A 25,538-nucleotide genomic window follows, 5' to 3' on the forward strand; every position below is an offset into this window, starting at 1 on the left:
CACCAAATATGTTGTTATTTATTAAGTTGACAAAATAAACTTTCAACTGGAAGTGTAACTGTCCTGTCATTAATTTAAGAAAAATATGGAATCATAGCACGAATCGGTCAGATTAAACTTGACAGATGTTCAAAAGCAAGCCTCATAACACAAACCATAGACAATCAGTACAATGCAGAGAGAAATACTGCCCTCCCAAAGGCTGCATCATGCCTGGTCCTGGTGTCCAGCTTGTAATGTCTAATGAAAGTTGATGGCTGGGACCATACAGAAGCCTTACAAACATCCTCCAGGGGCACCCCAGTCAAAAAGGCAGAGGATGTTGCTACCGCCCTTGTTGAATGAGCTTGAATCCGAGCTGGAGGAGCCTTGCCCGACAGTTCATAACAGAGATGAATAATGGAAGTCACCCACTTAGAGAAACGTTTAGAAGAGACAGGGAGTCCCAGCTTTGGTTTCGAATAGCAGGTGAACAGTCTCTGAGATTGCCTTGAAACTGAAGTCCTCTCTACAAAGAAGGCTAGGGTGCGACGAACATCAAGTACATGCAATCGTCTCTTATTGTCAGAAGTCGGGTTTGGGGTCAAAGTGGGCAAAATAATGTCCTGTCCCATGTGAAAGGATGACACAATCTTAGGGAGAAAGGACATGTCGGGCCGGAGTACCACTTTGTCCTTGTTGAAGGATAAGTAGGGCTGGTCAACCATCAATGCACAAAGCTCGTTTGCCTGGCGAGTGGAGGTGATGGCCACAAGGAAGACTGTCTTCCAAGAAAGTAATCTCCGCTATGTAGTGGCCACTGGTTCAAAGGGCTTCCCTGAGAGGAAAGCGAGGACCAGGTCAAGGCTCCAAGACAGTGTTGATACCGATGCAGGAGGGTGAAGATTGGTAAAGCCCTTAAGAAATTTTTTGATAAAGGAGTTGTTTGAAGAAGGATCGCCTGCCATCAAACTGGTAATGAGAACAGATGGCGGCCAAGTAACCTCGAAGAGAGGACAGTCCCAAGCTGCACTGGCCAGAGACATAAGGAATTGTAAAACAACAGAGACTGAGACATTAGATGGGACAAGATGATTTCCTTAACCTTTTCCATTTAAAGGAATAGGAGCATATAATGGAAGGTTTTTGAGCTGCCAGGATAACCATCTGTACCGAAGCTGGTAGGCTATCTAGGGGTGGATCCTCCAAGCGACCAACAGGAGGGTGTCCATGTCAGGGTGACGGACTCGGCCTTCGTGGAGAGTCAGAAGGTCCGGGTGGGGAGGCAGTCGGTAGAATTCCTTTTGGGACAGCAGGAACAGTGGTGCAAACCATGGCTGTCTTGGCCACCACAGAGTTAGGAGGATGGCATCTGCGCTGTTGCCCCTCATTTTGGCAATGACTCTCATGATCAAGGGAAAAGGTGGAAAGGCGTACAAAAACCTTCCTGACCAATGAAAAAGAAACGCATCTCCTCAGGAGTTTGGGGACTGAGTCCTGGAGCAAAACTGGTGACATTGCCTGTTGGAATGAGTGGCAAATAGGTCGATTTCGGGTGTCAATTGGAGAACAAGGTCTGTACCATTTGGGGTGGAGCTGCCATTCATGACACTGATTCAAAGATCTGCTGAGTTAGTCTGCCAACATGTTTTGGTCTCCTGGCAGGTGGATAGACTGCCTGGCTATACACCAGTCCTATATTCAGAGGGTAATATTCAAAAGGTTTGGGGTCCTGGTTCCTCCCTGTTTGTTCAAGTAATACATCATGGTAGTGTTGTCCATGAGCAGGACGACCACCTGACCTTGGAGTAGGGTTTCGAATGCCCTGAGAGCTTTTTCCACAGCTAGCATTTTCAGAATGTTGATGTGAAAGGACTTTTCAATAGGAGACCATTCGTCTTTTACCGTCAGGTTTGAAGAATGAGCCCCCATCCTTCTAAGGAAGGGTTGGTGGTGAGGATTATTTGTGGCTGTGGTGGTCGAAATAGCAGGCCTTTGCAAACATTGTCCGGATCTAGCCATCAATGCAATGTCCTGACCACTGGTCTTGGTACCAACAGCCACCTGTCCAGACGGTTGGTGGCAGGGTTGAAGACTGAGAGGAACCAGGCCTGAAGAGGACGTGCACAAACTGGGTGACAAAGGTAGTTGAAGCCATATGTCCCAGTGCAATTTGGATGGTTTGGGCGGTGATCCTTCTGTGGGCTAGGCAGTCTCTGGTTGAAACCTGTCGTCTGGTAGGTATGCAAGGGACTTTTCGGAGTCTAAGATTGTGACGATTAACCTGACCTCTTTGGAGGGAATCAAACGGGACTTCTCCCTGTTTATTAAAAGGCTGAGAGAGTCCAACAAGGATAGGGTGAAATCAATATTTTGGAGCAAGAGTCCTATCTCAACAAAGAGCCAATCATTGAGGTAGAGAAAGACCACAATGTCTCGCTGTTGGAGGTGAGCCGCTACCGGTGCCATGCAGTTGGTAAAGACTCTCGGTGCTGTGGAGAGGCCAAACGGAAGAACTCTGAACTGGAAGGCCTTGGAGCCTATCATGAAAGCCAGAAACCTTCTGTGGTCTTGTCTGATTCCGACATGGAAATATGCATCTTTCAAGTCCAGAGTTGCAAACTATTGATCCTTCTGCAGCAATGGTAAGATAGAAGACAATGTTATCATATGGAATCAAAGATAACAAATATAAGAGCTGAGGTGTCTGAGGTCCAAAATGGGCCAAAGTGATCCATCGGGCTTAGGCACCAAAAAATAATGGGAAAAGAAACAACTACGGGCCCAAGATAAGGTGATGGGCTCAACAGCCCCTTTAGCTAACAAAGTGCACACTTTGTCGAGAAAGGTGTCTGAGGGGGAGGTGGAAATAACAGCTCCGGTGGGTTGGAGCTCCTTAAACCCTGCAGAAGATGGAAAGGACCCAAGAGTCAGTAGTTAACATAGCTCAAGAGATGTAAAAATGGGCTAGCCTATCACTAAAGGGAGGAGGGACGGAACGCGCTGAAGAACATCACAGTTGTTTTTTGTTTTGGTCAGAGGTCTTCTTATGAAAGCCCTGACGATAACGCTGTTGTAGTGGTTGTTGACGGCCAGATAAAGAGGACGATTGAGATGGATATCTCTGGTGGCCCTGATCTTGACTGGGGTACTGACAGTCTTGCTGGTTGTTTGGGCAGTACGGGTATTGGGACTGGGAGTAACCCAAACACTGACCTCCATACCGACGCCTGGAGCCTCCCCTTGGGAAGGAAATAGAGGACATAGGGTGACGCCTGGCAGCAGCTCTTATTTTATATTTAAAGTTTAGCTTTTCATCGGTGTCCTTCCTAAACAAGCCTGTGTTGTAGAACCGCATGTCTTCAATCAATGTTTTGGCCTGGAAAGTTAAATTCGAAGCTCACAACCAAACGTGGCGGCATAATGCATGGATCCAGACAAGACCTTTGCTGCACAATCTGCAGAGTGGCGGGCTGAATTAATTTGTTGTGCTCCCAAAGCATGAGATTCAACGTGTAGAGCTAGGGCTATGAGTCGCTTGTCATCGGGGAGGTCATCAATGATGGAAAGCATCCTATGCCAGATCTGTTGTTGGTAGGCACCCATACACACTGCATAATATGCAACTTCAAGGTCCAGAACTGCAGCAGCGTATTATTTCTTTCCCATACCATCCAATTTCTTAGCTTCTTTGTCTGCAGGAGAATAGGGGATAAAGGATTGCTGGGCCCCTTCTACAATGGCCGAATTGGGACGTGGGGGTTCAAAGAGCCAAGAAGATGCCAAAGGAGTAATTCGATAGAGGTTATCTATCTTTTTCGACATGGCTGGCATCATCTAAGATCGCTGGGCACTCTTAGATGATGCCGGCCACATCATCCAAGATTGGAAGAAAAGCAATGGATGGTGGAGTTGGCACCTTGCCATGTATGCGTTGTTCAATAGGGTCCAGTGAGCTTTCTTCATTGTGGTTAAGCTCAAGACCCAACGCATTGGACATCCTTATGACCTGTTCAGCGAAGGTCTTGACATCGTCAGTAGATGAGGCATTGTCATGAATCACAAGAGATGGAAGTGGAGAAGGTCTGCATACTGAGTGGTCGGATGAAGAAGACCTGGATCGAGTAGCTCTGGATGACCTGGAAGAAACATCAGATGGAATCCGAGGAAGTGGTCGATCTTGTAAAGACTCACATCGGGTTGCTACCGGTGGAGGATTAGGAGTTGTAGATCATATGGGCTGGGACAGAATTGAAGGTAAAGAACAGCCTCCAGCAGCCAAATTTCTTCAGAGCTCATTAATGTCTACAGGCATATAATAGGCCTTAGACTCTTCATAAACCAGGTCAGAAAATTCATCAAAGATAGAGTCATCTTGACGGTCAATAGGATGGTGTTGAGGTTCGGGATGGATCTCCAGTTCGGTTGTCAGGGCAAGCCGAAGTTTGTTCCAAAGGCTCTTGGGGCCGGTCAACTATGGTCGCAGAAGGAGTCAAGACGGAGGATCAGGCTCACGGATTTCACCTTTGCATTCTGAGCAGAGATCGAGTTGGATCACCTGAAGTTCAGGCAAAGGCTCTCGAGAAGGAAGAGCAACCGCTTGTACTCGGGTGGGAGACAAGCCACACGATCTTGAGTCGGGTCCACACTGAGGGATGCCAAGGCAGGATGCTTTGTCTTATCAGATTTTTCCCCCAAAGGAAAAGATGAAGCCGAGTGGTGCTCTATGGAAGATGAAGTGTCCTCATCCTGGTGCTTGCGTTTAGAGGAGCATTTAGATGATAAATCTGGGTCGGAGCCCCAATCGGTCAGACTTATCACGGTCAGATTTTTGGCCATTTCTGGTAGATTTGTCTTTGGAAGATTTCTCTTTAGTCTTAGGAGAGTGATGGTCACCTACAGACTTGGGGAGGGGGGTTATCACCCTTCTTTTGGGCAGATTCACCCTTTTTCTGAGCTGCATCATTATCCTTATCCTTGCTAGACACAGCCAACTCCACAGGATGCTGTAAAGCCTGTTGGTAGAGTGCAGCTTTCAGGCAGGAATCCCGATTTTTACGGGCTTGAGGGGTCAGTTATTTGCACTGTGGACAGGAGGCCACATTATGACCCTTACCCAGACACAGGAGGCAGGTATCATGGGTATCCTGGCGAGGGATTTTGCCCCCACAAATGACACACCGCTTAAAGGAAGTCGAACGAGACTCTGTCTAAGTGACTGATGCAGATCGATTAGCCACTGACCTGTTTGACTACTCTTTTGTCTTTCCCCAACAAATAATGTTGACATTATTTGTTGGGAAAATATGAAAGAGTAGTCAAACAAGCCAGTGGCTAATCGATCTGCATCAATCACTTAGACAGAGTCCAAAGGGATAGTCAGACAATGCGTGGTCAAAACCAATTTGTACCAAATCAGGCGATCAGGAGTTTGGAGAATAGCGATTCCACAAACCGTTCTCTGAAGCTGCTAGCGCAGTGGACAAAGAGAACTGGAGAGGCTTGGGACCGTTAGGGGCTTATATCGAGATGGGCGGAGCTACCGCCAAAAAGTTTCAGAATGTTGCAAAGTAAACTTTGCCTAGCGATTCTAGAAGGTGCCGAGTTTGCACATGTGCAAATAAAAACCATTTGTGTGATTCGCAGCGACCACGAAGAATTACAAATTCACTACTGAATTCATCAACAACTCTCCAAGTTTCAGAAAATATTGAAAGCATACTACTTTTGACTGTGACTACAAATCAGTATTAGAGTCTGTTATGCCGATTCTCATTACTGTTTATGTATTCTTTTTCATATAATTTCCCACTAAATATATTTAGATATCAAAGGTTCAGAAACATAGCTTGAAGGGAAGTGGCAGATACAGAATTTAATAACAGAGAGCTGCTGTAGCGTAGTGACTAAGGCCCTATACAGACCGGCACTTTGTGCTGGCCTGTGGGCAGAGTTACACCGCAGTGTCCGCATGCTGGATGCCCTAACCCCGCCCCAGGGCACCATTTTGGCACGTGCTGGTCCACATGGTGCACACCATCATGATGCATCCCCACAAGGTAGCACTGAAGGGGTGTCATAAAGCCGCACCACTGCAGCTATGGCGCCCCTTGGAGGGCACAAAAAGGAGTAGCTTTTTGTGGCTCCTTTTTGCATTCTCCAAAGGCCAGATTGGGGCAACAGCAACCTCACGGCCAGTAAAGGAGCAGTCTGTATAGTGACTGAAGTCTATGGACTAGGGAATTCCCAGTTAATTACTTCAGCTATGAATTTACTAGGTAGTGTAAGGTAATCCACAATCTTTTGATCCAGCTCTCTATTTGCAATAATAGAAAAATACGCAGCTGTTACAAGGAAGATAGCAAACATAAAACACTTAATTCATCTACTAGACAACCTTATTCATCCAACTGTTTAATATTCACTTTGCTAAACTTTTCAAATCTACACAAGATGATGATTTTGGAAGAATAAGTGGCAAGATTCGGGAAGAGAGCTTAAATCTGAGAATTGCAAGGAACGATAAGAGAACTTCTAAATTCATTTAAATCTCATATTTGACAGGATCTGAGATGCCTCTTCCTCCATTTGGGGTATTCTACCACTTAGACAGCTGTCTATTGTCAAGTAAGACAGATGTGCTGTTACTATTGCCCTCTGTGTCATAAAGGGTCATGCCCTACTTCCATAACCAGTAGACCTGCTGGGACCTGCAGCTGAACAAGAGCAGAAGGTTCCAGAGCCACACATCTCAGAGACAGACCAGAGTGCAATACCAACTTTGCAAGAGTCCTGCACATTCAGATATAGAAGATCACTTACCCCTAAATACCTTCGCCAAACAGAGACAACAAAGGGAGAGCTTGAGGAGGTCTCAGAGGAAGCAATTAAGCAGCAGCTGTGATGAGCTGCTGAGCTATACGTTGCCAGACCTGCCCTCCAGAAGTTGTTGGAGATTATCTGACCTACCTGGCTCCCTGTTGTGTTCTTTAACTCTATGCTTGACTGTGTTGACTCTGGATGCCATTACCTGACTTGGACATTGCTTCTATTTAATAAAGAAAAGTGTTGAACTGTAAACTATACTGTGACTCTGCTCGTTCATTAGCTGCTGGCTTTCTGCTGTGAAGCAATCAGTCTCTGGCTGGTTGCCTGGAATGTGTTTGGGACAGAAGGGTTTGGTTGTAGTATATTTGATGAGGCTGACTAGATGACATATATAGTATTGTGGGTAATGATGGAGACATGAAAGAGACCTAAGTGGGGTTGAACATCTTGAATCTTGTACAGAATAGATACCACACCACAGTCATGAAGAAGATGAGGTTAAGGCTGATGAGTCTTGCCTTCTCTACAGTTATCTAGTTTTGTGTTGCTTTCATCTGCATTCGACTCCAGGAATGTGCAAAGTCAACAGAATGAGTTGGATAAATATAAAGAAAGAGCTAAGCATGCCAAAGTAGAACCAAAACACATCTGAATGGTCCATCAGGATTATATAAGGCACCCACTGATGTTTGAATCAGGTATGTGAATAACTAAAACCCCTTCTGTACTGAGATTCAAGGGTATCTCACAGATTTTTAAACCAAACAGCAGTCCATTTATTCTACAGTTTTACCACAATGCCCCTCTATTGTCAGTCTTAACCATCTCTGTAGCAAGGCATATGACATTATTCCATTTGCTGGAGTACTGTTTACAAAGGTGAGTTCAACTGCCTTGGTAATTTTAAGTACCTGTGATTAACCCCCCCCCCTTAAAAATAATAATAAATAAACAGTTTAATTTAGATAACACAATCGTCTTGAATAAAATAGATGAACGAATACATACTTTTTATGCAAGGATCTGGAAAAGTTCTCTGCCCGACCCACTTCCCAAAAGCAGAGTATAATTTTGTCATTATACCTTGAAAGACTACTCTTTTGCACTGTAAATTGCCAGTTTACAAGATTATAGTTTTAATTTCTCATTTTTAGGTCACTGATAGAGCCACATCAATGAAAAGTGTGGAATAACAAGTGCTGAATTCAAAGCCCTCATGAATTTCCTCCAAAGGAAATCCATGAAGGTATGATGCAAACATTGAGTGACAAATGTCCATCATGCTCAGCTGTGAAGAAATGGCATGACAAATTTCAGTGAGACCAAAGATGCAATAAGGGCTTGGAGGCCTTCCTCAGTGTCAACTCCTGAAACTGTTGAGCATGCTCATGACCTGATTTTGGCATCAGCTAAAACTACTGCTGAGACACTAGAGATATCCTAGGAATGGGTTTACAATTCATGAGCACTTGGAGATGGAAAAGCGTCAGCCAAGCAGGGGCCAAAATGTTTGATCAGAATGACATTGAGTGGAAATCTCCAAGTTGATTTTGCAGAATTTTGAATGATTTTTTTGCAACTATTCATCACTATTGATGAAATATAGTTATATTATCTGGAGACCAAACAAGTCTTTGCAGTGGCAGCACTCAAGTTCTCCATAGCCAAAACACTTCAAGATGTAAAGGTCAGTAGGAAAGGTAAGGACAGGTTGCTTACCTGTAACTGTAGTTCTTCGAATGGTTATCTGCGAATCCACACAAATGGGTTATTCTACGCCTGCACAGAAATTTCGGATCCTTCTGAAATCACTAAGGAAGACTTTTTGGTGGTAGCTCCGCCCACCCTCTATATAGGCTCGGCGTCTTCTCGCCCTTCTTCAGTTCAAAATGTCAGCCGAAAGAGCAGATTTAGGAAGAAAGCGCAGGACATGGCAGAGGGGAGGATGGGCAGAATTTGTGTGGATTCACAGATGACCACTCGAAGAACTAGTTACAGGTAAGCAACCTGTCCTTCTTCTTCGTGGTCTCTGTGAAGCACACAAATAGGTTAGACTGTCAAGCTGATCAATCCCAGGAGGAGGGAGTGTCCTGGCAATAAAAAGATTTTAACCAGGAAAGACAGTGTGAGTGTCAATTATTAATAGCATCAACTAACCTCAGTGTATGCCGAAGAGGAGAACAGCTCTGCTGAAAGCTGCTTCATGATGATGTCTGGTATCAAGCCTGTAGTGCTTGATAAAGGTCAAAGGTTGTGACCAAACCGCAGCATTGCAAATGTCCTCCAATGAGATTCCAGACAGGAAGGCAGAGGATGTAGCTACCACCCTGGTGGAATGAGCTCTAATTCAACCAGGGGGAGTCTTCCCAAACAGTTCATAGGAAAGATGGATAGTGGAGGACTCTCATTTAGAAAAATGTTGCGGTGTGACCGGGAGTCCCAGTTTGGAAGTTGAGTAGCAGATGAAGATTCTGGGAGAATGCCAAGAGAACAAAATCCTGTCGAGGTAGTAGGCCAGAGCCTGCCTGACATCGAGAGAATGGAGTCAGTGGTAGGTGTCAGTGGTCGGGTTCAGGGCCAGCATCAGGAGAACGATATCTTGGATTGAGATGAAAGATAGAAACTATCTGAGGCAGAAATGAAATGTCCACTCGAAGAACGACCTTGTCTTTGAAGAATTTCAAATAAGGGGAGTAGGCAAGCAAAGCACAGATCTCACTGGCTCGGCGTGCTGAGGTCAGAGTGACCAAAAATGCCGTCTTCCAGGTGAGGAGCCTGAAGTCACAGGAAGCAAGAGGTTTGAACAGAGAGGCAGACAGGGCTGCCAAGACAAGTTGGAGATTGCAACCAAAAACTGGTAGTGGGCACAGATAGCAGCGAGGTAGCATCTCAAGGAGAAGATGGAGAGGCCAGAGTTTGACAAAGAATTGAGGAAGTCCAAAACAATAGGAATGGTGACTTCTTTGGGAGAGTCCTTTCTTGGTTAAGAAAGCCAAAAATTTAGCCCATTTGAGAGCGTAAGAATGCTGAGTGGAAGGCTTGTGGGAAGCCAAAATGACCTTCCAGACCAGAACCGAGAGGGCGGTCAGGGCAGAATCCTTCATGCCATGAGACGGAGCATGTTGACGTCGGGGTGCCGAACTCGACCACTGCAGAGGGTCAGGACGGAGGGGCAGAGGTCGAAACCGATTGTCAGAGAGGTGAAGAGGAGCAAGCCATGTTTGCCTTGGCCACCAAGGGGTGATGAGGATGGCATCAGAGCGGTCTGTCCGGAGTTTGGCTATCAACCTGGTGATCAGCGGAAAGGGAGGAAAGGCATAGAACCTTTTGCTAGACCAGCGGAAGAGGAAGGCATCTCCTCGGAACTGAACAGATGGGATCCTGGAGCAGAAATGGCTGCATTGGAAGTTGAGGTGGGAGGCAAAAAGGTCGCTGTCTGGCATTCCCCACAGGGGAAAAAGGTGGTGGATAACGTGAGGGTTGAGCTGCCATTTGTGACAAGAGTCCGGAGCTCTGCTCAGCTTGTCTGCAAGCTCGTTCTCTTCCCCAGGAAGATGGGTACCCGGAGGCAGAAGAAGAGGGTTTGCCCTTGGCAGCAGGAGCCTTGGCAGGGACCCTAGATTCAGAGGGAGGGTTAAGGATTTGTGCATATAGCATAAAACGCAGCCGTATCTCCCTATTCTTCCTGGCTTGTGGAGTGGGGTGAAAGTCGCGGTGATGTGACCCTCGCCCAGGCAAACGAGGCACAAGGAGTGTCCGTCATGGCTGGGAATTTTCCCTCCACATTCCGTGCACTTTTTAAAAGAGTGCAAAGACATCATGGAGATTTGAAGGAGGAGATGAGAGAATGGTCAAACAAGCCGAGTGTTACCGGTAATCAGAGTCCAAAACAAGTGGAATCATTATCCAAAGAGAAGTCAGAGCCAAAAACACGGTCAAAATCGAAAGTGAAAAGAAGGAGCAAATTCCAAACGAGGTTCCGCATGCTGCTCATGCGGCGGACAAAAAGAACTGAAGAAGGACAGGAAGACGCTGAGCCTATATAGAGGGTGGGCGGAGCTTCCACCAAAAAGTCTTCCCTAGCAATTCTAGAAGGATCCAAAATTGCTGAGCAGGCGCAGAATAATCCATTTGTGTGCTTCGCAGAGACCAGGAAGAATGACCAGTTTTTCAGAATGAGGAAAGCATTTTGATGACTGACTATCTTCAGAAAGGTCAAACAGTTAATGCAGAATCCTACTCTAGCTTGCTGCGCTGATTAAATGAGACACTGAAGGAAAAATGGTGAGGGAAACTGAAGCAATGTGTGCTCTCTTTGCAGAACATTGCATTTTCTCACAAGGCTGGCAAGACAGAATCATAGACCTTAAGGGCCATCAAGTCCAACCCCCTGCATGTAGGAATACATAATGAAAAGACCCTCAACAGATGGCCATCCAGTCTCTGCTTAGGAGCCCTGGTGGTGCAGTGATTAAATGCCTGTACTGCAGCCACTCACTCAAAACCATAAGCTTGCGAGTTCAATACCAGAGAAAGGGCTCACGCTTGACTCAATCTTGCATCCTTCCTAGGTCACTAAAATGAGTATCCAGATTGTTGGGGGCAATTAACTTATAGCTGTAAACTGCTTAGACCCTGTTAGTTCATCTGGCCTTGGAGGCTTTTAATTTAGATTAACCAGTTATTCTTGTGCTAACTCTTTACCTATACTGTGCTTCATTTCCCCTATGCATCATCTGTTCCATTTTCCTCATGTTGAACACCCTTTTCCTTTTGTGAGAAGAGTGAGACAAAGTAGGTGTTGAGTAGTTCTTCCAATGTCTGCTTCAAACAACTACCCATGTGTGATCAGTCTCTTTAATTCACTTATATAGGAGTGCAGTCCTGAGTCATTACTCTGTGCCGCATAGCATGATGCAACCTTGCTGTAACTATGCCTCATGCCCTCTGCTCCTGATTCAGCAGTGTGTAGCTGTCCCATGGAGGGACAGGTTGCTTACCTGTAACTGTGTTTCTTCAAGTCGTCATCTGTGCCCTCACACAACAGGGTTTTGTGCCTGCGCAGACTCCATTCAGAAGCTGAAAAGCTGAGCAGATTGGCAGAAGCCCCACCCCCTTGCACATACTGAGCATGTCCAGTCTCGCCAATCTAGCTCCACCTTCAGTTAGAGTCTGCCGCAAAAAATCAGCAGGGACCTAACTGAAGGGAGGCAGGGTGGGTTTGTGTGAGGGCACAGATGACCACTTGAAGAAACAGTTACAGGTAAGCAACCTGTCCTTCTTCGTGGTCTCTGTGCCTCACACAATAGGGTGACTATAAAGCTTACCTGTCGCAGGTGGGAAGGTCACTGCAAGATAGAAGACAGGACAGCACAACCAAAACTGGAATCGAGCCGGTAGTGCCAAACAAACATGGATGGTTGAGACCACGTAGCTGCCTTGCAAACATCAGACAGGGGGACATCTCTGAGGAAGGCGGTAGAAAAAGCGACAGCCTTGATGGAATGAGGGCAAATACCAGCAGGAAGAGGGTGTGTGGCCAATTCGTAGGCCAGAGAAATAGTCTGAGCAATCAACTTGGAGAAACGTTGTGAAGAAATAAAATGGCCTTTTCTTGGTCCACCATAACAAATAAACAATTTGTTGGTCAACCAGAACTCAGCAGAACGTTGAGAATAAAACGCCAACGCACGGCAAACATCAAGCATGTGCATGGTCCTTTCAAGAGGCGTATAAGAGTCTGGATAAAAATTAGGAAGCACAAGTTCTTGGGCTAGGTGAAATGAAGATACCACATTGAGTAGGAAAGAAATATCTAGCCTGAGGACAACTTTGTCCTTGTGAAAAACTAAAAAGGGCTCGTCCAAGCATAAGGCAGTCAGTTCAGAAGATCTTATGGCTGATGTGATTGTCATGAGAAATTCCGCTTTCAGCGTGAGCAATCGCAGAGAGGCCGATCCCAAGGGCTCAAAGGGAGTCTGGGTAGGTTGCGTGAACACCAGGGAGAGTGACTATGCAGGGGCCAATGGAGGCAGTGGAAGATAGAGGTGGTGTAGCTTTTGAAGAAACGTTTCAAGGTAGGAGATGTGAAGAGACGAGCAGAGAGCAAACCAGAGGGCTGGTTGGCCACAATAGCTGAAAGACAGACCTTCAGGGATGAAAAAGACAAGCCTTGGTCTCAAAGGTATAAAAGAAAATGTAGGGCTGTGGAGAGTTGGACAGGTGATGTTGGCCCGGCTGTTTTCAGTGAAGGCACAGAAGAGTTTACATTTGTAGGAGTATGAGCGCTTGGTAGAATCTTTTCTAGATGCTGACAGGGCCTTGAGAAGTTCCGGAGAGATCAAGGGTGAATCCCTCCATGCCGTGAGATATAGACTGTGGAGGTCCAGATGGAGGACTGCTCTATTGCAGTGAAAGAGGAGATCTGGCCAGTTGGGGAGCCTGAAGTGATGTCCCTTCCGAGAGGTGGAGAAAGGGGGGGTGAACCAGGGTTGTCTGGGCCAGTAGGGAGCTAAAAGGATGGCGTTGGCTCTGTCCCTGATTAGTTTGGTCACAACTCTGGAGACTAGGGGAAGAGGAGGGAGGGCATAGAGAAAATGATGGCTCAGAGTAGGAATGCATCTCCCAGAGATCCCAGTCCCTTGCCTGCTCTGGTGCAGAACCTCGGACATTGAGCGTTGTCCGGGGAGGAAAAGAGGTCTAGAGAAGGCATTCCCCAATGGAGGCTGGAGAGGAGAGTGTCAATTTGTGTTGGAGGATCTTTTCCCTGCTGAGGGAGTCCACTAAGGCATTGTTCTTGCCTGATGATGAACTGCTATGGAATGGATGGAGCGGTTGTTGTGCTAGGTGAAGCAAGACAGGAGAGTATGTTCCGCCCTGTTTGTTAATGTACCAGACTGTGGAGGTGTTGTCGGAAACAACCTGGACCACTCTGTGACGGAGGTGGAGTTCGAAAGCCCGAAAAGCTTTAATGACTGATATGGATTTCTGATTCTGATGGGGACCAGAGACCCTGAACTTGGAGATCTTTGTAGTGGGCTCCCCTGCCTGTCAAAGAAGCATCGGTGGTGACCATCCTGGAAAGCTCCAGAGGTTGAAAGGACATTCCACTGAGAACACTGCTGGGGAGGAGCCACCACTAGAGGAAGTCCCGAACATGCTGAGAGAGAGTCAACCTTTTGGATTGGCTGTCGTTGAGGTGATCAAAGGAGGAGAGAAACCTCCTCCTTGACGCAGTCTGAATCTTAGGTGTGCTAGGTAGGTGACAACTGTAGTGGAGGCCATGAGGCCTAGGAGGCATTGGATGTCCCTCGCTGGGGGATGCGTGAAGATAGAATAGAGTGGAGATGGGACCAGAGAGTGTCCGCTCTCCTGGTGAGCAAATAGGTGCGAGCCATGACAGAGTCCAGAGATGCGCCGATGCAATCTATCACTTTGACTGGTTCCAGGAAAGATTTGAAGGGGATGACAGTGAGGCCCAAGTCTGTCAGAAGAGAGAGAGAGAGAGAGAGAGTGGTATGTATGTCCCAAAAAAGCTGTGTGTGGGAGGAAGACACCAGCAGCCAATTGTCTAGATAGGGAAAAATCTTTATCCCTTGGAGACAAAGGTGAGATATCACCGCTGCAGTGCATTTTGTAAATACATGGGGGGCGGTAGACAGTCCGAGGGGAAGAACGGTATATTGAAAGAGATTGTCATCGACAATGAAGCGTAGGAATGTCCGGTACTGAGGCCTGATGACAATATAAAAATAGACATCTTTTAAATCTATCAATGCGAACCAGACTCCGTGATTGGGAGAAAGAAGAGGATGGATTGGAGTGCGACCATCTTGAATTTGCGGGTCTTGATGTAAAAGTTGAAGCCCCTCAGGTCGGGGACAGGGCGAAGGCCTCCGACCCTCTTGGGTACAGTGAAGTACAGGGAGAAGTAGCCGTCCAGCCAGCTACTGGGTGGAATCCTTTTAATGGCACCTTTGTTGAGAAGAGAAGACATTTCCTCTTGAAGAGCAGGTGAAGATGGAGTGGAACAAAAACCGCCTAGAGGTGGAGTACTTGAGAACTCTATGGCGTAGCCCAAACGAATGATAGTGAGTATCCAGGTGTCTGTAGTGATTCGATGCTAAGAGTCATAGAAGCGTCAGGGTCTGGGCAAGTAAGACAGAAAGAGAAGAGAGGATAGTGGTGTCATCCTAGAGGACACATCAAAAATGAGATTTGGTAGAAGAGGACTTCTTAGACGATTGTTGCTGCTGCTGTTGTTGCTGTTGTGGGTAACGTTGTCTATAGGGTCTCCCAAGAGGATTGTTGAGAGGAGCCCTTATACTGGCAAGACGGTCCAGAATGGGATTTAAGAGTATTGAGACGCAGTGGATCTAGAGCGCCATTGGTACCTCTTTTATTGCTGTTTCTGACCTGTGACCCCTAGGCGTTTAGCAGTAAGGCGTGCCTTGGCCAAAGTATCTAGAGAGTCATCAGTTTTGGCTGCAAACAGATCTTCACCCTCAAATGGAAGATCTTAAATTCGTTTCTTGACCTCATCAGTAAGGTCAGTGGATCTTAGCCAGGAATAACGGCGAAGGGCTATAGCAGCCGAGATAACCTTGGCCGAACAGTCAATGGAGTGTCTCGCTGAGTGGAATTGTTGGTTCATGAGCGAGAGAGCTTCTGTGTAGAGGCATCTCCTGCCTCTCCTAGAAACACTAAGGACCAGCAGAGAGACTCTGAAGGCACAGGAACCCAGCTGTTGGAGGCGTGAACCATCATCTGTCTCTCCTAGAAACACTGGGGACCAGGAGAGAGACTTCAGAGGCACAGGAGCGCAATGGTGACTTTATATAGAAGTGGCAGAACAATTTATTATATATACTTTTGGGTAGAACAGCATCAGGACATATGGAGAGAGATGGGCATAGACAGGGATAATTATTATACTATGTTATTATTTGCTATGACATGTATCTTTGATTTTTTGTACTTTTTATTCTTTATTATGTATTTTTGACTTTTTGTATAATTAATTTATTGTTATTATGTTTACTGTGATGTAATTGGTGGGGGGGTGTATTCTGTATTTTTGTATTTGTATTTGTTGTTGTTGCCTCTGCTTTGTAATCCGCCTTAATTCCGCAAGGAAAAGGCGGAATATAAATAAATCATATTATTATTATTATTATTATTATTATTAAATCCAGAGCCACTGATCTTTGGTCTTCAGGCAAATAGGGGATGAAAGCAGCCATCTTGTCCCAGAGGAACTCCTGCTAAGCGCCCATACAGGCTTGGAAGTTACCAGCCTTGGCAGAGAGTGTGGTTGATGAGTAAAAGCGACAACCAAAAATGTCAAGACGCCTACCTTCCTTGTCCACTGGGGCCGAATGTATCTTACCAGAGGACTTGGAAGTAGATTCAATCACCAGGGAGTTAAGTGTTGGGTGGGTGAACAAATATGGAGCCATGTCCGCTTGGACTCTGTACATGCCTTCCAACTTTTTAGAGGCAGGATGTACAGATGCAGGTTTTAGCCAAGATAGGTTCATCACATCAGATAGGGAAGCCAGGAAGGGTAGTACAGCTGGTGTCCACTATCTGGAAAACAGGATCCCTCAGAAGCTTAGAAGGTGCATCAACCTGTAGGCCAATGGCTCAAGCCATCCTCTGGACCACATCAGAAAAGAGCTGTATGACTTCGGAAAGAGAATGAGGCGTAGCATCTTCAACTTCTTTCTGCGGGAAAGCAATGACAGGAGAGGGAGAAGTTGGAGACATCTCAGTATTGTAAGCCGATTCCTCAATGGTCATGTGAGGGAGTTGATACCGGGGGAGGCATAACTTGTGCCGGTGCCATCAAGGAAATAATCAGAATAATCGCAGTGATTGGTGTCTTTATCGACGTCGAGATTGGGGATCGAGAGCAAAATTGGTAGTGAGAGGGGGAAGCATAGCAGAACTCTCTGTAATGGTAACAATCCCTGTATGATGGAGAATAGGACCTGTAAGAGGTAGGTCTCTCTCTCTCCAGTATTCCTGAGAACGGTGTCATGCGATGTACGATGTCAAAGAGTATGGAGAATCCTGGTAATAGGGTCTCGGAAACTCTTGGGGTGCTCCACATGGTCTCCAGGCAGAGTAAGGGATCTGTGGGATCGAGCTGGGGAGACGTCACGATGCTGAGAAGGGGGTGACGTAGAGAGCCTATAGGTTCTCAATGGTGAGGCAAACAGCTGTGTCGGTACCGAGGTTGGGACCGGTGTCAGTGGGATGACCACTATTGGCATAGATGGCGTGAGTATCGATGCTGGGGGCAGAGATACACTCAACAAGTCCAGGGTCAAAGCATCCGTTGTCGACTCTAAGACAGTGACAGACACGGGAATATCTAGAGCTGGTGACGGTGTTGAGGGATCAGGAAAGCCATGGTTGACTGCAAAGCAGCTGCCACAGTAGAGGCTGGAGTTGATATGGCCTTCAAGGACAGTGGAGGGATGGGTGGAACCGGAACCCTGGCCTCATGCTTTTTCTTGGAACTCTCGGTGTCATGATCCTTAGAAGGATCAGGCCTCTTTTTGGCTTTTTGGGGCTGTTGTGCCTGAGAGGCTGAGGGAACCACTTGGAATCATAGAGTTGGAAGAGACCGCAAGGGCCATCCAGTCCAACCCCCTGCCATGCAGGAAATCTAAATCAAAGCATCCCCAACAGATGGCCATCCAGCCTCTGTTTAAAGACCTCTAAGGAATGAGACTCCACTACACTCCGAGGAAGTTTGTTCCACTGTCGAACAGCCCTTACTTGTCAGTAAGTTCCTCCTAATGTAGAGGTGGAATCTCTTTTCCTGTAGCTTGCATCCATTGCTCTGGGTCCTAGTCTCTGGAGCAGCAGACTTGTAGTGATGCAGACTGAGCTGCAGGTGGAGATAGTGACATCTGCGAGTTGACTAGCAAGGTCGATACTGATGTGCTCGATGAGGGAGGCAGAGATTCAGGAGCCTTCGATGTCGACACCGAGGTCGAAGTCAATGTTGAAGGTTTCAGTTTTGGAATTCTCGGTAACTTGGAGACAGGAATCAAAGTTAAAGGTTCAGCCTGAGAACAGGATTTACCATATATACTCAACTATATGTTGACTTCATGTATAAGCCGAGGGCATGTTTTAGGGCCAAGATTATGGATTTTGCTATGACCCGTGGATAAGTCGAGGGTAAAATTTAGGGGCACATAGGAGAGGATCTAAAGCAGGGGTACACAACCCTTTGAGCCGGGGGCCGGGTTGCTGTCCCTCAAACAACTGGGGGGCCGAAGCCAAAAAATAAATAATTAAGTATTTTTTTTTTAAAAAAAAAAATTAAATAAATAAATAAACTGGGACAAATGTAGGACAAAATTTTCAAATGGAGGGCACTTTTTTAAATAAGAAATGGAGGACACATGAAAAATTTGCTCATTTTTTAAAAAATGTTAAGATAAATGCATGTTTCTGAGGCTTCTATAGACAATTGCCCCACCGTGCCCCTCGCGCGAGAGGCCAAAGGCCCCAGTGGCAATCGGCGGCAGGACCGGGCTGGGGCCGACCCAAGGCCTCGCCGGGCTGCATCCGGCCCGCGGGCCGCAGGTTGCCTACCCCTGCCTAAGAGCGAGGAGCCCATCCAGGCTAAAAAAAAAAAGAATAGTAAAATCTATATTGCTCTAAGCTCTGCTGGGCAATGCTCAAGAAAAACAAGAAAACAAAGAAAAGAAGGAAAAAAAACGAGAAAAAAACCAAAAACGAAAGCAATCTACAATATGTGGAGGAACTAGCTCAGGGCTACCAAAAGGAGCTGTTTCTTTTGTGGCAGACGAAAGAAAACTGAAGGTGGCCTGGGGACTGGGACTGGGCATGCTCAGTATGTGCAAGGGGACGAAGCTCCCGCCAATCTGCTCAGCTTTTCTGCTTCCAAATAGAGTATCTGCCCAGGTGCAAAACCCTATTGTGTAAGGCACAGAGACCACAAAGAAGAATATATGTTACTCCATGTCATCTGTCACTGAAAATATTTTTTTCTTTTGTTTCATGCACAATTACTCTAACATCAAGTGCATGGAAGTTTGGGATGAATATGTGGAATAACATGTAAGTTTCAGAACCCTAAGTCATTGCTTTCTTGATTGGGCCAAGAACTATTCAACACTCCTTCATATATACTATATTTGTTTGTTTATTTATTAATATTTCTATCCTACCCTATATCCAAAGATCTCTGGATGGAGTACAATAAAATCAGTTTGAATCAATAAATATCTTATTTGAAAATTCTACTTTAAAAAAACTATCAAATGTAAATCATTTATCACTTAAAACCAGTTAAAACTATATAAAATTATGCCAACCATATAAAATAATTCTGACCTCATTGCAAGCTTTTTAGAGTCTTAAGTATTATCACCAGTGCCTTGGATTCACACAAGAAATCTACTTCCTTTATATAATTCCTTTAAAACTAGTGTTATAGTGTCTTATTACCACCTTATATGCCTTTAAAAAGGCACTTAAGATGGATCTCTTCTGGAGGGCTTATCCACCTGATTCCATATAAGAAATTATGGTAAATGCTCCACCCCTGATTATGACTGTATGATCATTTGATGATTGAATATTTTAAAGAACTAATAGGAATGTTGTAATTCAGTATTAGTATTTTATAGATTGTTTTTGTGTACTTGTATTGTATTATTTTAATAATGTAATCCTGCTTCAATCCTTGGGAGAGGCGGGAAATATAAAATTTATTATTATTATTGTTGTTGTTGTTGTTATTATTATTATTATTATTATTTGGTTCCAACCACTTGTGTAACTGCTGTATTTTGTATTGTCGGCCCTCTGTATCCACAGATTCTTTATCCACACATTCACCCACCCACTGCTCGATCCCATTTTGGGGAAAAACAAGATATAAATCCAATAAATAAATAAATAATGAAAAATCATATATATATATATATATATATATATATATATATATATTCCACAAAGCAAATCTTGATTTTGCCATTTCATATAAGAGACACCATTTTACTCTGCCATTGACTTGAACATCCATGGATTTTTAAATCCATGGAGGGATCATGGAACCAAACTCCAGTGGAAACCAAGAGTCTATTGCAGGTGAGGCTAGAAATTGCCTTTAGCTTCTGATAATCAAGAAGTCCCTGTCATTTCAGTATCTATACTCTAGCTGTAGTTAGCTATTTATCTTTCTTACGTTACATTTTTTAAAAGATAAGTACAGAATGACATGTTCTTACAGTCTTCCTTTAAATCTTGTCTCAGATCTTTTGTTTCTTTAAAATGTCTAAAACTGCTGTAGGATATTGAATGAAGTAGTTTCCAGTTTCTCATAGACAAAAATTAGCATTAATAACATAATTCCATTTTTATTCTAGAGTCTACAGCTGAGTGGAAAAAGTGCACCTACAGCGGCATTTTGTGTCCTCACAGATGACACAAAACATAACACTATTACCTCCACACTCACTAGGGGACAACTGGGGGCAAGAGGAACTATGGCCTTTCTACCCTGACCCAAATTATGAATACCTTCTATATAATTGCATAAACTACTGAACAAACCAGTTGTTTGGCCTCACCATGCTATGTTAGTTACAGGTTTTTCTTTACCACCCAGCAGTTTAACTGAAGCATATTTGCATTGCAATACAGGACTGGACATGAAGCGTTGATACTTGTTGGGAGAAAAAAAGATTACAAAATCAGTAATAATGGTCTTCCTAACAAAAAGAAACTAGGACATATCTGCTGGGTATTCACACATCATCTTCTTGATAACTGTGGGGCTGATGAGAGACAGAAGAAATATCATTTTGCTCATTTGTCTACAAAACATTGACTAGTGTTGCCCCCATCCCCACCCCAAAGCTTGCTCTGAACATGGTTAGTAGACTGTTGGCAGGTAGAGGCAAAAAGGCCCATCACCAGTTTTTAGACTTTGGTAACTAGTCTCAGGGTTAAGGGTCAATCAATGGAATCCAGAGTCCAATGGATCAGTTACTTGCTTTTTATTAAATATTCAGGTGTACTAAACCCCAAAGAGAAGAAATGCTTTATTTGATGGCATTGTAACAACATCTCCTATTGTCTGTACTTATGTCTTGAGAAATTAACACTAAGAACATAGTTAAAGCTATTTGAATCAGACCATCATTCTGGCACTGAATTCCCACAGTGGCCAACCAGATGAATCTGGGAAGCCCACCAGCAGGACATGAAGAAAACACCACTATCCTGTTCATGTCCCCTGGTATATCTGATATATATAATGCCAACAAAACTTTTCTCCATTTCAGGAAATTTTTGTTCTTTAATCTTTATGTGATGGTGTAATTTCTCTCAGGTCCCCTAGCTATTGGGCAATGCACCAATGAGCAATTCAGGTGAGAGATAAGCCACTTCATGCTCACCGTATGTTTTTTATTATACCGCCCATAATTTCTGACAAATCTACCAAGATGAGTGCTGGGAATTATAGGTCAAATAATCTGGAAGGCAGCAGGTTGGGAAAGGATCTAGAGGAAATTCCAATCTCAAATAGAAGTGAGAACCCACCAGTACAAAAATTCTTGAACTATTCACAGAAGTAAAACACCTGGGCTTCCATGATCAGGTATTTAACAGAGTCTTCAAACTCTTGAAAGAAGCCTTTCTCAAATAAGGGATTCAAGGCATGAAATCACTGCTTATCCCTGCTGGTTCTACTTTAAGATCCCACAGCTTTGTCAACAGATTAAGGGGAACTTTTTGGGATGAAAATCTTACCCTTTTGATCTGCCATTTCTGTAAAGTTGGGGGTGGGAAGAGAAATCATAGAGTGGAAGAGACCACAGGAAATCTAAATCAAAGCATCCCCGACAGTTCTGGGTTAACTAGCCAAGAGAATAGGATTCATTCATATTTTCTTCAATGATCACTGATTAGGGGGGTTTCTCTTTCCTGCTCTCAACCAGTTCAAAGTGTTTTATTCTTCCCTCTTTCTTCAGACATAGAAGAAAGGAGTGAAGCTTGGCTCCGGGCCAAAAGGAAGGATGGAAAAGTTCCACTCAGTGCTTTACTTCCTGCTATGAAGGTGTTGTTGAGAGATTCTAAAGGAGATTCTAGAACAGTCTCTTGATTGGGAAGGAATCTTATGTTCCAAACATGCAGTAGAAAGATTTCTAAGATTTCTCATCAGCATCTTAGGAGCACCAAATTTGATGCTATCAGGAGAGTATAAGAAGGCTTGCTTCTCTTCTGAGCAAAGGGAAAGGCGGCAATAAAGTTCCCATCCTCTCAAAAACAATGGCTAAGGGTCTGACTCTCTGTCAAATCTAAACTAATCAATTCAAGAACAAGAGCTGGAACAAATATGGGTCACTTGCAATTTGCTGGAGTTATAACTATAATTTTACTCCAAACGTCTCTTCCTATAGCCACTGTGTAATGTGTTGTGTCTCCCACGGAGAAACTTGTACCTCTGGAAAGTTCTGTGTCTAAGATGGAATGCAGTTTCAGATTGGTGCCACATGGAAGACCTACTTCTCAGTTTTGTCTTCCAATCCATAAAGAAGGCATGTACACTATAATGGGGGTGAGGTCAAACCTTTATTTCAGGTCATCTTAGAATATAGTAGGTAATCTAATGCCTTCCAGAAGTTCTGGACTATAACCCTGTAATTCCTGACCAATGGCCATGTTATCTAAGGCTGATGGAAAATTTAATCCAAAATATCTGGAAGGCACCTAGTATTGCTTCAGATTTCTAGCTGGAATGACATCCTAGAAGTGGATTTCCCAAGCTACTTTCTCTATTGTTCAATATATAATTCATTATGTAAGATAATTAAGTTAAATAAATGGCTTGGATTCCATGTTCACTTAAATAAGCTATGTTTTCTTACATGCAAACTGTGTCTACATTACAAGAAGATTAGTTACACACTTCAGTTGAAATAAATTGTTTATTTATTTATTATAAGGTAATAATATGAATTATTAACCTTGGCACTTGGTTAAAAAATGTACAAATTATTAAGATTTATATTAAGCCTCACTCACTTTTCTTTGGCCTTGCCCATTGCTGGAATGGGCCATCATTTCCAATCTGCAATTTGCTCACCCTATACATGGAATGGTGTCTTTGCAATTGTCCTGAGAATAAAATGCTTTTTAAAATAGATTAATCTGTGTTTGTACTGCTTCAGCTTTACACAGTACACACATTCAGGTAACTGAAAAAGAGGAAAGAGTAGTTTGCACAGCTCCGTAAATACATGGCAGGGTCATTTATTCACCACCATTTCCTTCCCTCTATCACTCTGCTTAACATGATGTGTCAAAAGCTAAAGAAAGATATATAGCAGGAAAGTGAACTAGAGTAGAACAATGCTTACTGAATCTTGTTGCATCTGGTTCTATTTTTAAAGAATATGCTATTTTGTTTTGTTGAAGTCACACATACAGTTGTGTTGGGGTGATTTATATGAAAAGCATCATTCATTAATATTTTTACCTCATTCTCAGTTAAGGAAGTTGAAGGAGATGAACTTTTGCTATAAGCAAGATGCGAAGATTCTTCTGCTGAAGCCCGATTTCGCTTCTTCAGTGGCTTACATGCATCTGATAGACCTGTTGTTGTGGCAAAAGCATTTGTTTACAAAATGAAATTGGAATTCTAGTGTCTTCTCCTTGAAGAAATCTCCTTGAAGTCCATAAAAAACATGCATTCACATGTGTAGGGATCATTTTAGTGTTTTAGACACCCACATTACTGATTTGTAAGATCAAAATATTTTGATAACAATTAAAAATGTTTGATGTAAATCATTTCTTAGTTTATTATTATGTGCATTATACGAATCTTGAGACAGCATATATCATATATTATTCTATATACTGTTCATTTTGCTTACAAGAATTTTAATTTTTCACCCAAAGGTGCTTGGAAAAGATTAGCTTTTATTTTAAAAATGCAGCAGTCAGAAATTTTCTTTAAAAAAAAACAGAACAAAACAAATTGGGACAAGTAGTTCTGAGGTTAAAAACTTACCACACCAGAATGCCAGTCTTCGTTTCTTGCGCTTCTATTCTACACTCACCTACCTGGAATAAGTCCCAGTGAACTCAGTGGGTTTATGTTTGAGTTGGTATGTCCCAGTTCATGTTGTTAGACAAGGGTATTAGAGACTTCAGATTTCACAGGCTTATTCCCTATGTCCTGCTCCTCCCTCATTTCTCTGTTGAATTGAATATTACTAATTGTATAAATATAAGGAGATATTGACTAACTACAGAAATACAGGAAAAATGCAACTCACACTGGCATTCATATACTGCCACTGTTTTCAATTTAAAATATATCTAGCATCTTTAAACAAAGTGAATTTATAATGGGAATAATTCAAAATGATAAATCAAAACTTAGGCAGGGAGGGGAACATTACCTGACTGGTTCTTTTGTGAAGAGGTTTCTGTGACCTTAGAAGAGTTTGTTTTTGCTGTTTTGTCACTGCTTGTCTCCCTCTGTTTCAAAAAGAAAAGGAAAAAGAAAAAGAAAAAGAAAAAAAGGAAAATGAAATGAAATAAAAATTTTAAAAACACCTAATCTGGATAAATCTGGCAATTATTTCAGGGCATCTGTTACTAGACAAATATCTTTTTTAAAAAAACAAAACAAATCTATGACAGATATAGTGGACAGAAAAGGGAGACACAATGCTATAATGGAAAGGCCCAGTTCACTGATATGGTTTTGTCAGTGAAGTTAAGATTCTAATAAGTGAAACAATAATCTATTTTAAAGCCATTTATGGAAGTACGAGTAACACATAATAAGACTCACAACAGTGTTATAGTGATTTCAAATACTCTTAAGAACTAACAACTAGAATGGACCTCATATAAGGAGAGGGAAACTTAAGGATTCTATGGGGCAAACTGCTTGAGCAAGGATTCACAGTGAGAATGGCTTGACTTTCCTGGCGCTTGCACTTGCAGACATCTACCACCTTGCTCTACGATTAGATTATGCATTTGTGTAAGAACATTCTCTGGTTATGTGATGACAAACAGAGCAATACAGGAGAACTGTGCCAGTGGGATTTTCCAGTCCGCCACTCTTCAATCGGATCTTAGTCTGACATGGAATATTCATTATTAGGTTAACTGACTAAAGATTGGAAAAAGACCAAGAGTATGTAAATGCCGGCCATAATACTGTCCTGACAGGAAGATTATAATGCTCTATATGCAACATGTAAATAAGCCTGGTCAGATATTATGGAGATTCATGTCGGAAACAATTGTCTCTCAGTGGTGAGGTCCTGCTTGCTTGATACTGTCTCAGAGAAAGAACTGCTGTCTTGCCCTTACCTTCTCAAGCTATTGAGAAAAAAGACTAAGAATGTTACAACTGCAACAGCTTTTAAGGGTTGGGCCCCTTAAAATGTCAATATCCTTCAGGGACTCAATGGGAGAGGTACAGGAAGACTGGCAGATACCAGGTTAATCCTACTGCTCCAGGTCACCTCATGACTCTAGTGAAAAGTTAGCTCTATTTAACATAGTTGGTCTCCCTCCTTCACAGAAAAGCAAAGTGTAATCAAGTTCTTCTATTTTTTAGTTTCTCTGACTAGGGGGACCCTTAACATGCAGAATCAGCTGTTTCCCATAAGAGAATCCAAAATACTTACCAAAGGTGCCAAAAT

General features: G+C 43.6%; 1 protein-coding gene across 5 annotated transcripts in view; it reads right to left on the reverse strand.

Moving 5' to 3' along the window:
- NSD2 (nuclear receptor binding SET domain protein 2) overlaps positions 1–25,538 on the reverse strand; it is a 158,159-nt gene that overhangs the window by 72,441 nt on the left and 60,180 nt on the right. For all 5 annotated transcript variants that reach the window (XM_089510936.1, XM_089510935.1, XM_089510934.1 and 2 more), the window contains 2 exons: positions 24,276–24,354; positions 23,345–23,460 (listed from right to left, as the gene is read on the reverse strand). In XM_089510936.1, coding sequence (XP_089367062.1) covers positions 23,345–23,460; positions 24,276–24,354 — 195 coding nt within the window. The remainder of the gene's footprint in view (positions 1–23,344; positions 23,461–24,275; positions 24,355–25,538) is intronic.

Source organism: Sceloporus occidentalis, unplaced genomic scaffold (genome assembly GCF_023333645.1).
Source record: "Sceloporus occidentalis isolate IW3139 unplaced genomic scaffold, rSceOcc1.0.p SCAF_2, whole genome shotgun sequence".
Classification (NCBI taxonomy): Eukaryota; Metazoa; Chordata; class Lepidosauria; order Squamata; family Phrynosomatidae; genus Sceloporus; species Sceloporus occidentalis.